Below are 20,219 nucleotides of genomic sequence, written 5' to 3'. Positions count from 1 at the left end.
GGTAAACAAAATCATTAAAACTTCCCATGGATTCTGTAAACAGATTAGAGAAGAAAATAAACCCTAGTCCTGGGGTCTTTGGGATTTTTTCTGCTCTCAAACTCCAGTAGCATCAGCTTGCCATCACTGCAAGTCTGCCTGAACACAGAGCGAAAGGGCGAGAGGAATGTAACTGCTCAGTACTAGGAACATCCCCGGACAGAGTAAGAATTTGCCTCTGGAAGCATGCAATCTCCCTGTATGCTCAGACGTTTTAGAAACCTAAAGTTCAAGAGCCTGTCTTTCCATGTATTAGACAAGAGGTTTCCTTTTCTCAGCCCCTCCTGAGCCTCTTCCTCAAATGCATTCATTTATGAGACTTGCGTGAGGTGATCTGCAATTGCTGCTGAATTGGGCTCCCTTTTTGTATTCAGACAATTAGCTTTGTTGAGCGAGAATACAGTCACAGCCTTTCCCTTGTAAAGATCAACCTGTATTATTTATTAACCCTATTGTTTTGCTGATTATTGCCCAGAAATAGAATTTTCAAACAATAAGGTGAATCATTATGTGCAAAGTAATAAATGACTGAAAATCTGGCTACATTTTAATGTATTTCTTTTGACAAGTCTCTTAATGCTTGGTGTCTTTGGTGCACGTTGCTGGGTCTGTGTCAGTGTTAATTAAATTGAGCTCTTTATGTTCCAGTTGCAGCACAGCTGCTTGTAGGTACACCTGAATGGAGAAGGATGCTGAATGCACTAACCTTTAAATTCCTTTGCAGTAATTGTTTAGCCATCACTTGTCTCCTCGGCTGTTTTATAAAAGGACAAAACAGCAAGTGTCTGCATTGCATCTCGGTTTCTCCCATTAGCAAGGAGCAAGACAAAAAGGCAGAGGAGAAAGTGAGCCTAAGGGGAAAGAGGTAAAAAGCACTTCCCCTCATTCAAATGGGTTTAGCTATCCTATTTCTCTAGGAGAGGGTGAGGTAGGGTGGGGAGTAGAAGGGAGCAGGGCTAAGGCAGGGGGGGAAGGAGGGTGTGGAGGAGAGAAGCTGAGGTATGTCAAAGGATGGGGTTTGATCTCCTACCCCAGTGCAGAACTGATCAGGTCAAAGAGGAACCTGACTGAGAGAGTGTTCGCCCCATGGCAAATGCCTGGAGGAACTGGAAATGAGGTTATTTTTTAATTCCTTCTATCTCCTCTTCTGTTAAATTAATACTTGCTTCTTATTTCACCCAGGGGTTCCTCTGGGTTCCAGGGGGAGCTCCAGATTTGAGCATTTTCATGCTTTCTCTCCCATAGGCTCAACTTTCCCTGTCCTCCCCACCCTTGCTAAATAGCCACTCATATGAGAAATTCCACATCCAAAGCATAGAAACATTTTTTTTGGGGGGGGGATGGAGGAATGGGAGGTTTGTATGTTTAATATGAAAAATGAATGGCCCTTAGCTTGTGTTCACATGTAAAAAATGCAGGGAGAAACCCGATGATGTAATGCACCAGAATAAGAAGCTGGAGTAGAGATGGGGTGCAACCCTCTGGGGTGCTTAATATTTATTAATCAGTGCATGGTTTGGGAGGGCATTAGCAATACATGTTGCCCCCCCCCTTTTTTTATGACATAGAATCGCTGAGTACTCCTATGGGCATCAAAAGAAATCAAGCAAGAAGAAAAAAATCAGTAAGAATGACATCCGTCTAGTACCCCGGGATGTGGAGGAGACAGACAAGATGAACGTTGTCAGTTGCTCCTCCCTGACCTCCTCCCTCAACTATTTCGACTACCACCAGCAGACACTGCCCCTGGGCTGCCGCCGCTCTGAGAGCACTTTCCTGAATGTGGAGAACCAGAATACCCGCAATACCAGCGCCAACCACATCTATCATCACTCTTTCAACAGCCAGGGTCCCCAGCAGCCAGACTTGATCATCAATGGTGTGCCTCTGCCTGAGGTGAGTGCAGCTGAGGGGCTCTGTGAGGTCCTTCCAGATCTCTTTCCCATGCTGCTCCCCGCCCCCCCCCCCCTCACCAGACCGCTTAGGTCTCTGTGCTGGAGAATTCCCTGGCAGGGGTGGGGAGAACTTCTCTGCCTAGTCAGGGTCTGCTACCAGAGTCTCTTGGGGCAAAGGGTAGCCCAACATATTGGGCTTCTGTAGGGGTGGATGTTGGGCATAGGAGCTCAAGGGGTCTGCATTTGAAATCTCTGTACGGTGTTCTGGCATGATACGAATTTGCTGCACCTGTTGCAAATGGGGTATGTGTTTTGCCAGCCAGTGGTACCAGCATTCCAGTTAAAGTGGCTGAGAAAGAGTCAACAAGTAGTGTTAAAGATGGGGGAACTCTAGAACGTTCAGGGGCCAATTTCTCAGTGCGAGTGATTCAGCTTCCTGAAGCCCCCTTTTGCTTTTTCTTTGGCCATATGTGTGCTTTGCCAAGAGTATGGATGGGCTGGTTAAAGGGAGGCAAACAAAAAAATTTTAAAAAGCCACTTTGCCTTGTCTTGGTTGTTCTCATGGTGACGTTTGACAAACAAGGAGATTGGAAACTGTCACTAAGAATGAACATTTCAGAAATTAACTATGATTTGAGGTAGCTCTGTTTCTCTTTACCAGGTATGAATGTTTTCAAATGGAAGCATTTTTTTTTTTTAACACTACGTGGTCTGATGTTTGCTGGCTCTTGAAATACAAATAATAACATGGATGATGGTGGGTGGGTGGGTGGAAGGCTGTAAGTAACAGTTCTTAGGTTGGTTTCATTTTTCCATGAATTGCTTAAGTCCCTCTTTGGTTGGAAATTTGATGCACTCGGAGACATATGCCCTCTTCCAGGCCACTAATGAAAGGAATACAGTATATTTGAAAGGCGCTTCCACATTTTTTTGAAGCACCTGCACAACCATTGTGTCCTTTGATCCTTGCAATAGTTATCTTGATAGATTGCCCTTCAGTAGATGAAACAGAGTCCAGAGATGGTAAGGGAGTTGTTCAGACTCACAGAACAAGGCGTAGAGAGACACACAGAGAGAGGAGGGGGATAGGAAGGGAGAGGAAGAGGGAGATGGAGAGGTAGAGAGAGAGAGAGAGAGAGAGAGAGAGAGAGGAGAGACTAGATCATAGGGCTCTATAACTCTCTGGCAAGTGCTGTTTCAGTGACACCTTCCTGCCTCGGAAATAATTCAGCCTGACACACCTAGGCTATGATGCATATAAAATGGTCTCATAGTATTTGTATCAATTTCATAGGGCAAAGGGTTTTAGGACTACTTGGATCAATTGCTTTTCCTAGTTTCCTGAAAAATCATTCTCATCAGAAGTAATTGGACCTAGAAGCAGTGCTTTTAATGAGAAACCAATGATCTTCTGCCGGCAACAAAAGCACCAATATTTTCAATCTATAAATCTATAAATAAGGATTTATTGAAAATCCAATATCATGCTACAGAGGCACAGTTATAATTATGGATATCAGTATATACTACTAGGAACTAGATCATAGACTTTTTAGAGGACTACTTGTGGACTACTAAGAATTCAGCAACGGAGAGGAAGAGATAGTGCTCTGTGGTGCAATCAGGTAGACCATGATTTTGAATCTGGGGACACCTCTTGGTATGGAAGCCCTCTGAGTCTCTGTTTCCTCATCTACAAAATGGGCACGTCTACCATGCAAGGTTGGTCCAAGGAATAATATGACATTGTGTAATGTAAAGGGTATGACACATACATGTTCCCTGAATTGTAGATCTCTTCACTAGACAATAATTGGAGAGTCATTTATGATGGCCTGCACACCTGAGTGTGACCCCATAGACACTGTAACTAAGGAGGTATTAAAGTTGGTTTTGTATAGATAACACCTACAAAGTGTTGTGGTTGTAGTATTCATATTGGATGATAAACAATGGAGGTTAAAGATGGCACGGTTGTGGGTTCAGGTGCTGACTGCTATTGCTTGTGGAGATTAATCATCTGAGGGCTTGGTGATTATTTCTGTAATCAATTCAAGACACTAGAGAAATGTGGGCTCTGGTGCTTATGAGATACTTAGAGGGGGCAGGAGACCTATGACTGTGTGTGTCTACATGGTTTACTGAAGATCTTGGTGTTCTTTTTGATTCTCCTATAGGAAGAATGAAATAAAATATTGCTTCATTTATTTAGAAAAGCCATTGGAAGTCTGAATTCTGATCCTCTCCCCAACTCACAAAGCCACATGCTCTTCTTTTTTTTTTTTTTAAGATTTTATTTATTCATTTGAGACACAGAGATAGAGAGAGAGAGCATGAGCGGGGGGAGAGGCAGAGGGAGAGGGAGAAGCAGGCTCCCCGCTGAGTCAGGAGCCCGATGTGGGGCTCCATCCCAGGACCCTGGGACCATGACCTGAGCTGAAGGCAGACGCTTAACCATCTGAGCCACCCAGGCACCCCCACATGCTCTTCTTATTTAACAAAATCACAGAGATGTAGTGTCTAGGGCTAGTCAAGGGTCAAGGTAGTGTGTACTAGACACAGTGAGGCTAAGTCTGTATTTCGAATATGCAGTCCTATAGAGTTCAACTGACAAACCCATTCAGAAAGAGGAGAGACCCTCCCACAACTGAGCACAAATCAGGCCATTTTAACCTGCATCTGTCACAAAGTTATGCATGGGGAAAAGGACACTTCTCCTTTCCATATCAGAAGCCCCTGAACGAGGACTAGGTAGAATACTTAGGTACAGTGAAATCTACAGAAGAGCAAGAATGGTTGATTTATACATTCAGCTAATATTTATTGAGGGTCTACTTTTTTTCTGCTCTAGGCTCTGGTGTTATAGAAATAAAAAAGATGTTCCGTCGTCTCAAGGAATGTACATTCTAACAGGGGAGACAAGCAAACAGGTGATTTGCAGTATGGAATGATTTATGCTACTACTGCGTTCAATAGGATATTCTCCATTCCTAGGATAGTAATATCCTGATATATTTCCTACCTTCTCTTTATATTTTCCTATTAATTAATTAACCCATCCAAGAAACCACCATTTATTAAGAAGTTATAACAGAGTGGTAAGTGCTATGATGTGATAAATATGAGATTCTATGGAGACTTCTGTATTAAATCTTATGTCACATTTTTCTTTACATTATTTCATCAAACCATTCTTTTATTTGTTCATTAATTAACCCCAATAGCATTTGTCTCACCCTTAGAATGTGCTAGACACTGTACTACTTGCCCAGGGTCCAAAAATAAAACACTTGATCCTTGACCTTAGGGAGTTTACAAGGAGACAGACAAGTAAACAGGTCAGTTCAACTCAGGATAGCAATTCTTTTCTGAGCATATGTTACATTATTACTCTCCAGGTTGGGACCAAAGCACTGCGCATTAGGTTTCTCGGCTGGGCTACCTTGTGACAAACCCACTCCCTTCTTTAGCTGCAGAGTCGGTTACAAGGCTTACAGTGGCATTATAAAGGAGTTGGAACTTCTTCCCTTGCAGCACTCCATCATACCTTATCACCATGGCATTAGATATCAGTAAGCATTATTAGAGAATCCAATGTGCTCAGCTGTGTGGCAGGTACCATGGGGATCCCAAATAAATATGAGATGCAGCATCTGCCCACAGAGAGTTTAGTCTGGTTGGGGAGCTAAGATCACCCAGTGATTTCCTTGCAAGCAATACAAAAGAGTTTCTAACCACATTACTTTGTAGACTTCTTCGGCGCTCCCCTTCTGCTTCTTCCTTGGCAACCCTGCTATCATTTATATGTAGACTTACTGTTGAGCTCTTAAGGTTTGGTGCTGCCTGCAAAAGGGTAACTTTTGCATCAGTGTGCAAACCTAGCCACATCTGAACATTGTTGGCTTTAGAAACCAAAGGGAATGTGATGGCAAATGCAGTTAAGTAGGTAAGGTAAAGGGAATGGAGCACGAGTCTAGGGAATTGGAACTCAGCCTTTAGTATCACAGAGACTGTCTCGCCTAGAATAGCGTATCATTATTTACCAGTCTTCTGATGTTGGTCAGGAAATCAGCTACGTGGATTTTGTGGTTTTGTACACAGATTCGAAGAGGGAAAGTGGAGGATGTCTTTGCTGTTTACAGGAGACTTTTGTAGAATTAGTGATGTCAGGTATCCCTTAAATATTTTAAACTGAAGGGTGAGATTTGCATTTCTTGGCATCCTGGTATATTTAGTCCATAGATTTAGTATATGTATAAGTGAATGTATGTGTGGAGGGAGGAGAGTGAAAAGAGGGAAAGAGAGAGAATAATAATAGGCTTGCCAGTTTGCTAAGATTTTTGTAAAAATATTCCAACATTTTTAGAGTCTCCTTATTATGGCAAATACTTTTTCTTCCAATCTTATGAAATGGAGGCATGCCTCCTGGGCACCCCTGGATGCTGGAAAGTGTTACTCCTCTGTACATCAGCATCTCTGCATTACCCTTTTTGTCACCCAAGCCGTGATCATTGCTGGAGGAAGATGCAATTCATTTCTTCTACTGCTAATGGAGACGTGATGAGACCTCTTCCTGCTTTTAGGAGATGTCAAATGGCCCATACACCCAGTCTATTTGGTGAGGCATTTTAAAATTTTAACTTTCTAATGTTGAATGATTCTGAGCTGACACTCTGAGGGAGTCATAGTAGGCAAAAGCTTCCCGAATTCTAGTCATATGTGCATAGGGATTTAGATTTTGGTTTCAAACTCAATCTTGAGTTCTTTCTATTTTTATACCTTTCACTAGGAAACTGTAGCGTCTTCAATATGAGACATCCCCCTAAGGATGTGTGTGCTCTGCTATGGCACTGAGCAGTGGAAGAGTTTGCAGACTAAGGATGTATGTGGCAGACCAAATTGAATGCTTCCTGTTACAGGAAGTCTCAATGCATGTCATCTTAGTGCAAATAATGAAACTAAAACATCAGTTAGGCTTTGAAGAAAAATAGGAAGAAAGAAACAGCTCATCATGCTTTGGTCCCTAAAACAGAAGTTTTAAAGTTAGGGATTTGCAGGGATTTGAATGAAACCCTGGGTTAAGGAACTAGAAGAGCAGCCCCAAACCTATCAGATGTCAGATTCAGAAATCACTAGGAAATTGATACGGATGATGAAGCTGGTTTGGATAGCAAGGAAATGACACCACCTCCAATGAAAACAAACCAACAAACGGTTCAGTGAGCGTTTTTTATTTTACTTTTTCTTGTTATGACAGCGTCTTGGAACCACCTAAGTCTTATCCCTAAGGGTCAAAAGTAACCCTCAGTCTGCGGAAGGAAGCAATGGAAAACAGTGCAGCCTGCATCTTTTCAGGAATCGGCACTCGGGTTTTCTTTAAAAATCAAAGGCTTAAAATAAATAAATAAATAAATAAAAATCAAAGGCTTCACTTCTACTAGGAGACATTCTAGGGCCACCCATTGCCTACATTGTATCTTATTGGCCCATTCACATCTAGCAGAGGCAGTGCGTCTCCCAGTGGGGATCTGCTTGCAAGATGTGTTCCAGAATAAACCGTTCCTCTCTCGTCTCCATGCAACTGCCGCAGAACTGAGTTAGTTTACATTAGTATTTGCTAATTTATTATTATCATTCCTTATTGGCAATTAACTGGTTACCTTAGAGATCACCTCTCTCCCCATACACCTTCACTAAAGTTGAGCTCAGCCAGAGGGCTTGCTAATGATCCTGAGATTTCTCTCCCGAGGGGACTGGAGGCAGGACATTTTCCAAAGAGGGCTCTGAGGCTTTGGAATTCCTCTTATGGGAGGACCACTTGTTTTGGGTCCTGGGGGCCCTACCTGGTTTTTCTTTGATTGTGGATTAGATTTACAAGGTGGGAGGAGCTGCAGACCTCTCCTTCCCTATCCTTGCCCTGTCTTGGCTGTGGTTTTGGTATTCTGTGCCCGGAGGCTGAAGCTAGGGGTGTGGGGGATTGCTTGTTAGGAATTAGAGGGCTAAAAAAAGGATGAAGCCACCTCCTGGCAAAGCTGGAGTCTTTGAATTACGGAGCTGCAGTGGATCTGAGGCAGCTGCTTGGAGTTTAAGATATTGACCCCTCTGCTTGTGTATCTCAGCTTTCAGGGCTTAGGGGAGACCAAGCTTGGCTGGATCAAGTGTCTCAGATGTGGGTAAATGAAGCCATTTGTACAAGAGGCCTGTGTGTGAGAGGCGGAAGGCTGGCTCAGGAGCGGCCATTTTCCCCTACTGAGAGGAGGCTTAATTTCTTGATGTGTGACTGGCTGGCCTTTAATGTGAGCCTCATTTACTTCGAACAATTGAGAGGCTTGAAGTGAAAGTCCCAGAGGATCAGTTGTTTGTAGAGGGAAATGCTCTTCAAGTTACATTTCCTTTTTGGCTGTTGTGTAGTTACGAGTGGTTTTTGTGTGGGCTGCATGGGGAGGGTCACTGTGCTTCCAGTGGATGTACCCAGGCTGCTAGCGCCTCCCTGTGTCACCCCAGGGAATGCTGTGGAAGGTACTGAGGCTGCCTGGAGAAACAGCTCTGCCAGCTTCAGGAACTTGGGCTCCCATGCAGAAATCTCATTTGTTATATCATTCAGCATTTTGCTTAAAAATATTGGCTGGGACTACACAGTTCCACAGCATCCCTGGAAGAGATGTGAGAAGGAACCAGTATTTACACTCTATAATCATGAAAATGGAGTTACAGCGAGGACAGATGGCTCAGCTAAGCACACAACATTTTGGGGCCAAACCCGACTCCATTTTGCTTGACAGCAGCTCCTCTGGTCCAGCTTCAAAGTGCTTTCTGTCACAGAACAGAAAGCCTGTTTGGGTGTCACAGGAGGACCTGTGGATATACCTTTGAACGGTCAGTTGTGTTCCTGAAAAGCTGTGCAGCAAGTGCGTGTTTTGTAAATTAGCCCCTGTATTAACCACAGTGATGGCATTCCATATTTATAGGAACCCTGCGGTGGATTTGTTCATAAAAGAAAGAACCCCATGTAATGTGAATAAACAACTCCTGACCAATGTCCTTTGTTAAGTCTGGATTTTTCCAGTGAAAAGTGAGATTCCTCACATGGGAGAGATTTACAAAATCTTTGAAAGGTGGGCCAATTCATTATTCTCTTGAGTTTTCACCATTTGGCTTTCCTGGTTGAATTTCACTTACTTAAAAAATGTGATTATGTAATATTTAAAATACACGGCATCCAGAGAAGACAGGTACATTTAACAAATGCTACATTTCATATTTGTTCCTGATTATTTAAAAAAATTAAAGGTTACAGCTACCCCCTTCCCATCCTCTTCATCTCCCTCCACTCTTTGTAAGCCTGTGGCTGGACAAATTGAAGCCTCTTGGGAATGTGTTTGGTGCTACTTGCTTTAGCCTCCTGAGCTCACTCCTGAAAGAGATGGCTCTCACTTTGCTGCTCCAGGTTCTGAACGCTCCCCAAGTCAATAAACGGTTCTTGGATTCAGTAGAGCCCGGGAATTACTTTGGAAAATGAAAGGGCTTTCTTATACTTCCTTTAAATTCAGCTTTTGGGGAGGTAGAAGAAAGGTTTTTTTCAGGAAGAAAAAAGGAGGTTTTTTCAGGAAGAAAAAAAATGAGAGTGAGAGGTAGACAGATGGACAGACAGACAGGTGTTAGGTGTTGGGGTAGCTATCTTGAGTTTTGAGCAGACCGTTTGTGATTGAAGCAGACCGGAAGCTTGATGTGAAGTCTGCATTCTCCTTGAGCTCAGTGCTCATGGACGAGCACCAGGCCTTCTTCATGTCAGATGCTTAAGCACTGCCTTGGTGTGCATAGACTTCAGATGCTCCATTAAGTCTCTGAGTGCCAGGGTGGCCAGTTTTCAGCTTCTCCCACTGGGCCCCATCTGGCTGCTCTTCCGTGGCAAGCTGCTCTCCCTCACTGCCACCAGCACTGTGGCCTTGGTGGTCCCTGCTTTCTGGATTATTTTCATTTCTATATCTGATTTCCAGAGCATGAAGGGCACCTCTTCTCAGATTGTGTAGTTTGCTCTTCTCAACAAAATGGATTCTCTGTGCAAGCTGGCAGGAAGATAAATTCAATCCAAAGGCCAGACTCTCTCCTTTTAGGGGAGTGTGTGTGTGTGTGTATGTGTGTGTGTGTGTGTGAGAGAGAGAGAGAGAAAGAGAGAGAGAGAGAGAGATTGAGAGTGATTTGCTTCTCACCCACTTATTCTGCCTCTGTGGTGATGGAGCATTTATGGGCTGGGCTGGCCTGATTATACACATGTCTATGAGCTTAGGCACTCAGAGTCCCCCTCCCCAGCCGTTGACACTCTGCTGGTTACCTTCCTGAGGAAAAGCTTCTAAGTCTAGTCACAACAGGGTGTTATTCCCCCACATGTGAGGCCAGGGCACCCCAGTTTGATATAGCCCAGGAACAGATCTCCTGGGGGCTACTTTTAATTGAGAGCTCTGAGTAGGAAGCAGCCAAATAATCATTGCTATGTATGCAACCCAGCTTAAGAAAACTTTGTAGGGAATTTCAGTTCCTTGGAAATTATTTTCGGAGGCTCAGTTTCTCTTTTTGTGCCTTTTGGACATAATTCTGTTTCAAACTCTACTCTAATCCTTTAATTCACTTGGCTTGAGGAAATCTTATCCAGGTATGTAGCTATAAAACCGTATCTTTTCTAAGTGAGATGTATGAGCAGGAATCAGTCTGTATTCAGGGCGATTGGTTTAACCTTTAAACAACTTTTTTTTTTTTTTTTTTTACAACTAAAGATGTCTGTAATCTAGCATTCATATCTGAAACTTGACATGTTTGAAGGATGCCAGGACTCAAAATGCAGGTCTGAGCAGAGACATCTGGCTATAGGTAATGGTGAATGGCTTGTTGGAAGACTGATTTCCTCCTCTGTGCTGCCAGGCACAGTGACCCATGGTGAGGACACAGGCACACTGCATTCTGAAGATTGGCATTGACTCTGATCTTGCATACTGGTCATTTCTTTAACTAGTGCATTTCCATTTTCTCAAATACAGACTCTCAAGTGATGGAGTATGCTAATGGCAATGTTTGTTCCTAAGAGCTTAGGGGAGAGAACAGGATGGCATTAGCATTAAATAATAACTTTTCTATGGGACTTTGCCTGATTTTTAAAATTTTTTTTTATTGTTATGTTAATCACCATACATTACATCATTAGTTTTTGATGTAGTGTTCCATGATTCATTGTTTGTGCATAACACCCAGTGCTCCATGCAGAACGTGACCTCTTTAATACTCATCACCAGGCTAACCCATTCTTCCACCCCCCTACTCTCTAGAACCCTCAGTTTGTTTTTCAGAGTCCATCATCTTTCATGGTTTGCCTCCCCCTCCCCCTCCTGCTATCTTCTTTTTTTTTTTTCTTAACATATAATGTATTATTTGTTTCAGAGGTACAGATCTGAGATTCAACAGTCTTGCACAATTCACAGTGCTCACCAGAGCACATACCCTCCCCAGTGTCTATCACCCAGCCATCCCATCCCTCCCAGCCCAACCCCCACTCCAGCAACCCTCAGTTTGTTCCCTGAGGTTAAGAATTCCTCCTATCAGTGAGGTCATATGATACATGTCTTTCTCTGATTGACTTATTTCGCTCAGCATAACACCCTTCAGTTCCATCCACGTCGTTGCAAATGGCAAGATCTCATTCCTTTTGATGGCTGCATAATATTCCATTGTATATATATACCACATCTTCTTTATCCATTCATCTGTTGATGGACATCTTGGCTCTTTCCACAGTTTGGCTATTGTGGACATTGCTGCTATAAACATCGGGGTGCATGTACCCCTTCGGATCCCTACATTTGTATCTTTGGGGTAAATACCGAGTAGTGCAATTGCTGGATCATATGGTAGCTCTATCTTCAACTTTTTGAGGAACCTCCATACTGTTTTCCAGAGTGGTTGCACCAACTTGCATTCCCACCAACAGGGTAGGAGGGTTCCCCTTTCTCCGCATCCCCGCCAACATCTGTCGTTTCCTGACTTGTTAATTTTAGCCATTCTGACTGGTGTGAGGTGGTATCTCATTGAGGTTTTGATTTGGATTTCCCTGATGCCAAAGTGATGTTGAGCTCTTTTTCATGTGTCTGTTGGCCATTTGGATGTCTTCTTTGGAAAAATGTCTGTTCATGTCTTCTGCCCATTTCTTGATTGGATTATTTGTTCTTTGGGTGTTGAGTTTGATAAGTTCTTTATAGATTTTGGATACTAGCCCTTTATCTGATATGTCTTTGCAAATATCTTCTCCCATTCTGTCGGTTGTCTTTTGGTTTTGTTGACTGTTTCTTTTGCTGTGCAAAAGCTTTTTATCTTGATGAAGTCCCAATAGTTCATTTTTGCCCTTGCTTCCCTTGCCTTTGGCGATGTGTCTAGGAAGAAGTTGCTGCGGCTGAGGTCGAAGAGGTTGCTGCCTGTGTTCTCCTTTAGGATATTGATGGACTCCTGTCTCACACTGAGGTCTTTCAACCATTTTGACTCTATTTTTGTGTGTGGTGTAAGGAAATGGTCCAGTTTCATTCTTCTGCATGTGGCTGTCCAATTTTCCCAACACCATTTGTTGAAGAGACTGTCTTTTTCCCATTGGACATTCTTTCCTGCTTTGTCAAAGATTAGTTGACCATAGAGTTGAGGGTCCATTTCTGGGCTCTCTATTCTCTTCCGTTGATCTATGTGTCTGTTTTTATGCCAGCACCATACTGTCTTGATGATGACAGCTTTGTAATAGAGCTTGAAGTCCGGAATTGTGATGCCGCCAGCTTTGCTTTTCTTTTTCAACATTCCTCTGGCTATTTGGGGTCTTTTCTGGTTCCATACAAATTTTAGGATTATTTGTTCCATTTCTTTGAAAAAAGTGGATGGTATTTTGATGGGGATTGTATTTAATGTGTAGATTGCTCTAGGTAGCATTGACATCTTCACAATATTTGTTCTTCCAATCCATGAGCATGGAATGTTTTTCCATTTCTTTGTGTCTTCCTCAATTTCTTTCATGAGTATTTTATAGTTTTCTGAGTACAGATCCTTTGCCTCTTTGGTTAGATTTCTTCCTAGGTATCTTATGGTTGTGGGTGCAATTGTAAATGGGATCGACTCCTTAATTTCTCTTTCTTCTGTCTTGTTGGTGGTGTAGAGGAATGCCACTGATTTCTGTGCATTGATTTTATATCCTGTCACTTTACTGAGTTCCTGTATGAGTTCTAGCAGTTTTGGGGTGGAGTCTTTTGGGTTTTCCACATAAAGTATCATATCATCTGCAAAGAGTGAGAGTTTGACTTCTTCTTTGACGATTTGGATGCCTTTTATTTCTTTTTGTTGTCTGATTGCTGTGGCTAGGACTTCTAATACTATGTTGAATAGCAGTGGTGATAGTGGACATCCCTGCCGTGTTCCTGACCTTAGGGGGAAAGCTCTCAGTTTTTCCCCATTGAGAATGATATTCGCTGTGGGTTTTTCATAGATGGCTTTTATGATCTTGAGGTATGTACACTCGATCCCTATACTCTGAAGAGTTTTGATCAAGAAAGGATGCTGTACTTTGTCAAATGCTTTTTCTGCATCTATTGAGAGGATCATATGATTCTTGTTCTTTCTTTTGTTAATGTATTGTATCACGTTGATTGATTTGCGGATGTTGAACCAACCTTGTAGCCCAGGGATAAATCCCACTTGGTCGTGGTGAATAATCCTTTTAATGTACTGTTGGATCCTATTGGCTAGTATTTTGGTGAGAATTCTTGCATCCATGTTCATCAAGGATATTGGTAATTCTCCTTTTTGATGGGGTCTTTGGTTTGGGGATCAAGGTAATGGTGACCTCAAAACGAGTTTGGAAGTTTTCCTTCCATTTCTATTTTTTGGAACAGTTTCAGAAGAATAGGTATTAATTCTTCTTTAAATGTTTGGTAGAATTCCCCTGGGAAGCCATCTGGCCCTGGGCTTTTGTTTTTTGGGAGATTTTTGATGACTGCTTTAATTTCCTTAGTGGTTATAGGTCTGTTCAGGTTTTCTATTTCTTCCTGGTTCAGTTTTGGTAGTTGATACATCTCTAGGAATGCGTGCAATTCTTCCAGATTATCTAATTTGCTGGCATAGAGTTGCTCATAATATGTTCTTATGATTGTTTGTATTTCTTTGGTGTTGGTTGTGATCTCTCCTCTTTCATTCATGATTTTGTTGATTTGGGTCTTTTCTCTTCTTTTTGGTAAGTCTGGCCAGGGGTTTATCAATCTTGTTAATTCTTTCAAAGAACCAGCTCCTAGTTTCGTTGATCTGTTCTACTGTTCTTTTAGTTTCTATTTCATTGATTTCTGCTCTGATCTTTATTATTTCTCTTCTCCTGTTGGGTTTAGGCTTTATTTGCTGTTCTTTCTCCAGCTCCTTTAGGTGTAGGGTTAGGTTGTGTACTTGAGACCTTTCTTGTTTCTTGAGAAAGGCTTGTATTGCTATATACTTGCCTCTTAGGACTGCCTTTGCTGCATCCCAAAGATTTTGAACAGTTGTGTTTTCATTTTCATTTGTTTCCATGAATTTTTTAATTCTTCTTTAATTTCCTGGTTGACCCATTCATTCTTTAATAGGATGCTCTTTAGCCTCCATGTATTTGAGTTCTTTCCAACTTCCCTCTTGTGATTGAGTTCTAGTTTCAAAGCATTGTGGTCTGAAAATAGGCAGGGAATGATCCCAGTCTTTTGGTACCGGTTGAGACCGGATTTGTGACCTAGGATGTGATCGATTCTGGAGAATGTTCCATGGGCACTAGAGAAGAATGTGTATTCCGTTGCTTTGGGGTGGAATGTTCTGAATATGTCTGTGAAGTCCATTTGGTCCAGTGTGTCATTTCAAGTCTTTATTTCCTTGTTGATCTTTTGCTTAGATGATCTGTCCATTTCAGTGAGGGGGGGTGTTAAAGTCCCCCACTATTATTGTATTGTTGTCAATGTGTTTCTTTGCTTTTGTTATTAATTGCCTTATATAATTGGCTGCTCCCGTGTTAGGGGCATAGATATTTACAATTGTTAGATCTTCTTGTTGGATAGACCCTTTAAGTAGGATATAGTGTCCTTCCTCATCTCTTATTACAGTCTTTGGTTTAAAATCTAATTTGTCTGATATAAGGGCTGCCACCCCAGCATTCTTTTGGTGTCCATTAGCATGGTAAATGATTTTCCACCCCCTTACTTTCAATCTGGGGGTGTCTTTGGGTCTAAAACGAGTCTCTTGCAGACAGCATATTGATGGTTCTTGTTTTTTAGTCCAATCTGATACCCTGTGTCTTTTGATTGGGGCATTTAGCCCATTTACATTCAGGGTAACTATTGAAAGATAGGAATTTCGTGCCATTGTATTGCCTGTAAGGTGACTGTTACTGTGTATTGTCTGTGTTCCTTTCCGGTCTATGTTGCTTTTAGGCTCTCTCTTTGCTTAGAGGACCCTTTCAATATTTCTTGTAGGACTGGTTTCGTGTTTGCAAATTCCTTCAGTTTTTGTTTGTCCTGGAAGCTTTTTATCTCTCCTTCAATTTTCAATGACAGCCTAGCTGGATAGAGTATTCTTGGCTGCATATTTTTCTCATTTAGTGCTCTGAATATATCCTGCCAGTCCTTTCCGGCCTGCCAGGTCTCTGTGGATAGGTCTGTTGCCAATCTAATGTTTCTACCCTTGTAGGTTACAGATCTCTTCTCCCGAGCTGCTTTCAGGATTTTCTCTTTGTCTCTGAGACTTGTAAGTTTTACTATTAGATGTCGGGGTGTTGACCTATTTTTATTGATTTTGAGCGGGGTTCTCTGTGCCTCCTGATTTTGATGGCTGTTTCCTTCCCCAAATTAGGGAAGTTCTCTGCTATAATTTGCTCCAATATACCTTCTGCCACTCTCTCTCTTTCTTCTTCTTCTGGGATCCAAATTATTCTAATATTGTTTCATCTTATGGTATCGCTTAGCTCTCGAATTCTGCCCTTGTGATCCAGTAGTTGTTTATTTCTCTTTTTCTCAGCTTCTTTATTTTCCATCATTTGGTCTTCTATATCACTGATTCTTTCTTCTGCCTCATTTATTCTAGCAGTTAGCGCCCCCATTTTTGTTTGCACCTCATTAATAGCCTTTTTGATTTTGACTTGGTTAGATTTTAGTTCTTTTATTTCTCCAGAAAGCATTTCTCTAATAACTTCCATGCTTTTTTCAAGCCCAGCTAGTATCTTTAAAGTGATGATTCTGAACTCTAGATCCAATATCATACTAATGTCCGTATTGAGTAGATCCCTGGCAGTTGGTACTACCTCTTGTTCTTTTTGTTGAGGTGACTTTTTCTGTCTTGTCATTTTGTCCAGAGGAGAACAGATTAATGAGAGAACAAAATGCTAACAGGGTAGCAATGTCCCCAGAAAATATACTCTAAACAAATTAGAAAAGACCTGAAGCCGGGGGAAAAGGGAAGGAAAAGAAAGTAAAAAGAAAAAACAAAAAAAAAAAGAAAAAGAAAAAGATAAAAACAGAACAAAAAAACCCCCAGAATATGATCAAATATGATCATGCTGGTACATAGATTAGTGCCACGCACTAGATTTTGGGTGTATTTTGGTCTGTTAGAAGATAGTGCCTCCCAAAATTTTAAAGAAAGAAAAACTTATATATGTACAAAAATAAGGGTTGATATGATGAAGGGATGGAATATGACTGTAAAGATGAAAATTATAAAAAAAATTTTATAAAAGGAATTGATAAGAAGTTGTTTGAAAAAAGAAAAGAGGATTTAAAAAAAAAGAAAAAAAAGGGAGAGAATGTGATCAGACAGGAGAGTAGAACAAAGCCATACACTAGAGATTTAGGGTATATTTTGATCTGTTAGAAGAAACTATCTCAAAATTTTAAAGAGAGAACAACTTATATTTATATGCCAAAAATAAGGGTAGCTACTATGAAGGGATAGAATATGACTCTAAAAATGAAAAATAAAAAATGTTTTTTAAAAAAGGGATTGATAAGATGTTGGTTGAAAAAGGGAAAAAGAAAAATTCAAAAAAAAAAAAGACAGTTAAAAAAAATTAACTTTGAAAGACTAAAGAATCATGGTAAAAAAGCCATGGATTCTACGCGCTGTATTCCCCTAGCACTGGAGTTCTGCCGTTCTCATTGATCGGTAAACTTGGTCTTGGCTGGCTGTTCTCACTGATCTTCTGGGGCAGGGGCCTGTTGCCATGGTTCCCAGATATCTTTGCCAGAGGTGGAATTGCCCCGCTCTTGCCAGTCTGGGCTAAGTCATCTGCTCGGGTTTGCTCTCGGGAGCTTTTTTTCCCTGCAAGATTTCCATATAGCTTTGGAGGCTGAGAGTGAAAATGTCGGCCTCCCAATCTCTGCCCCGGAGGTGCCGGAGGAGCTGAGAACTCGGGGCCCTGCTCCTCAGTGAGCCCCCAGAGAAAAGCAGTCAGTCACTCCCGTCTCCCCAGTCTCCGGCCGCACTCCGTGCTCACCCAGCCTGTGACCGAGCATTTCTATCTCTGGCACCTGACTTGGTGTGGAGTCTCCAAACCCAGCAGATCCCTGTGGTGCACTCCCGCACCTCTCCTTCCGGGGGAAGAAGGGGAGTCTCCCCGTATCTGCCGCTTGTTGGGTCCCTGCTGGAGGAGCAGTGGCCCAACTGTGCCGCGGATCACGGTTTATGGCAACCGCAAGCTGAGAGCCCGTGCCTCGGCTCCGTCTCTGCAGCTGGCTTCCCTGCTCCGATACCTGGGAGCTGTGCCACACTCAGGCACCCCCGGTCTTTCTGTGACCTCGAGGGTCCTGAGACCACATTGTCCCGCGAGGTTTCCACCCCCCACTTAGCCACCGGAGTGGCGTCCCTCAGCAGAGCCGACTTCTAAAAGTTCCGATTTTGTGCTCCATGCCTCTATCACTTGTGAGAATCGGCCAACCGAGGCCCCCTCCCCCGCCATCTATCCTCTCGAATATCGCCTCGGATTCACTTCTCTTCACGTCCTACCTTCCAGAAAGTGGTCGCTTTTCTTTTCAGAGAGTTGTTGCTATTCTTTTCTTCGATCTCCTGTTGAGTTTGTAGTGTTCAGAATGTTTTGATCCCTATCCAGCTGAATTCCTGAGACCAGACAAAATCCAGGTCTCCTACTCCTCCACCATCTTGCTCCACCACTGCCTGATTTTTTAAAATTGTAAGACAATTTATGATAGTTATGGCTCTTTAGAAACAATCTCAAATGCTACATAAGAAACACCAGTTTTCTGTATGGCTTGTGAGCTTGCTACTGGGGTGTATGTCCTTATACCTCCAGGTCACTCTTTTAATTTTGCCTCTACTGGGTAATTTTTTTAGAGATGGAAAAAGGCAGGTGCCTTGTTGTGGAAAGAAATACAATAAGGATATGTCTGAAATGGAAAAAAAAAAAGTTAAACCGTCTTTGCACAAACTACACTTTATAGAGTGACCTGATAGAGCAAAACTTTATAAAACTAGTAAGCCATAATACCATGGCACTGGGCATTGTTGGAGTGGCATCAGGGGATTCAGTCTTTACACATCTGATCATCTGGTGTCCTTAAGAAGAGATCATGGAAGGTGGAGAAAAACCCGCAACTGCAAAGGTTTGTGGCTGGGCACAGTGCCATATTTGGAGGTATGGGAGTCAAAGAATGTGTGACATTTGCATTACCTTGCTCTCCTCTGAGCCTAGCAAGCTCCATCAGGACAGTTATCTCTAATGTGTGAGCCACCCCAAGTCACTGTATTCCCAAAGATAACAATCTGGAAGTGTAATTCTGGGATAGGGGAGGATTTCACTAGCAAAACAGATGAAACAGAATTAAAAACCTCATAAAAGAAGAACTTCAGTTCATTGAAATCTATTATTACTAAGGAAACCACTCCAAGACATCGAGAATTCTGAAAAATCCAAACAGATGCCAAACTGCATCAACCCTGGAACAATTATGTGAGGAGATTGGGTCAGGTTATCTCCAAGTTCTTTTGCAGCTCCGATTGTAATTCTGTGAATTTTATAGCATTGGTTTGAAGGGCTTCCTATAGTTGAGTGCATTAAGGTTTGAGTCCATGTGATCACAACAGCTGCCCTGTAGGTGGTATTGAGGGTAAGGGACTTATCTATGACAGGTGAGGCAATAGGTTCAAGCCTTTAGCTTTTAAATGAGGGCAACATATTCTGTGTCCAATGTAGGTTGCATGTCAAAACTCAGTAGCCTCCCCATTCAAATAGGTTTTCCTGTCCAATGTAAGTTCTGTCATAAAGGTAGCAATGAGTATACTAACCTTGCTTCAGTTGGTCCATACTTGTTCTAGGGATGTGTAGCAGATACACTCCTCTTGCCAGGGAAACTTGACTTTTCAGAAGAACACAGATTCACTTAAATATAAATTATGTTGATTATCATGCTACCTAAAATTTCACAGAGCTGGAAGTCACCGAGATCTCCTTTTTAAGTTTGGTATTCTTGAGAACTGTTTTGTATATCATGATAAATTATCTAACCTTTCATACTGTGGAAGACCAACATTATGGAAATAAGCAGCTTTTTATTCCATTCTAAGGTCAGTCTAACCAAATTATGCAACTTCTAATGCAATTGCTTGAAGCTTCCACTTTGAATGTTTTCTCATTTTAATACCTTGCACGAGATAAATATTTTAGCTACTCTTCATTCTTAACAATATATTTCACTGATTGTCATTCTCTTTGTGGTGTTTGTTGGCATGAGGGGCAGTTAGTTCACCATGGCTTTGCTCATTTTGCTGTTTGCTATAGATAATTAGCAAAGAGCCAGAATTCAGTAAAAACATGTATTTTTGTTGTCGTTATTTTTAATTTCAGACCATGGGAGGCTCACTGAGCCCTATAGAATAAATATATGTGGGGCACGTGGGGGTTTTGCTTGCATGCCAAAAGCGAGGTAGATTTTCTTTTAAAGTAGATTTGATTCCAGAATTACTAAACCATTAAACTCAATGCATGTTGGAGACTGGTGGATGGCATTCAGCAGGATTTGGGGCACTGTCTGTAACAAAGCAATCTATTTCTTGCACGGAGTAAACTGCTATTTCAGGGGCAGAGGAGGTCAGTTAGGGAGCCCTTGGGAAGCTCTGTTTTACTTTTAAGCCCCTTAAAGAATATTTTTCAGGGGCTCCTTGAAGGCAGGGACGAAGCCTATAAAATTCCTTTTGTATGTAAGTTTTGTTACTTGTGAGTTTCTACAGTGGTTGTTATGCCCTGATTTTACAGGG

At 42.0% G+C, this 20,219-nt stretch overlaps 1 protein-coding gene across 3 annotated transcripts in view; it reads left to right on the top strand.

Moving 5' to 3' along the window:
* PCDH19 (protocadherin 19) overlaps positions 1–20,219 on the top strand; it is a 127,297-nt gene that overhangs the window by 5,789 nt on the left and 101,289 nt on the right. For 2 of the 3 annotated variants that reach the window (XM_045880265.3, XM_045880260.3), the window contains exon 2: positions 1,608–1,935. In XM_045880265.3, coding sequence (XP_045736221.1) covers positions 1,608–1,935 — 328 coding nt within the window. Of the gene's footprint in view, positions 1–763; positions 905–1,607; positions 1,936–20,219 lie in introns of all 3 variants that reach the window. The other variant, XM_045880274.2, reaches the window with a different exon arrangement.

Source organism: Mirounga angustirostris, unplaced genomic scaffold (genome assembly GCF_029215605.1).
Source record: "Mirounga angustirostris isolate CCGP_5_RB_7025 unplaced genomic scaffold, mMirAng1.0.hap1 SCAF_11, whole genome shotgun sequence".
Taxonomy (NCBI): Eukaryota; Metazoa; Chordata; class Mammalia; order Carnivora; family Phocidae; genus Mirounga; species Mirounga angustirostris.
The sequence above is the reverse complement of the archived record's forward strand: the minus strand, read 5'-3'. Positions and strand labels throughout refer to the sequence as shown.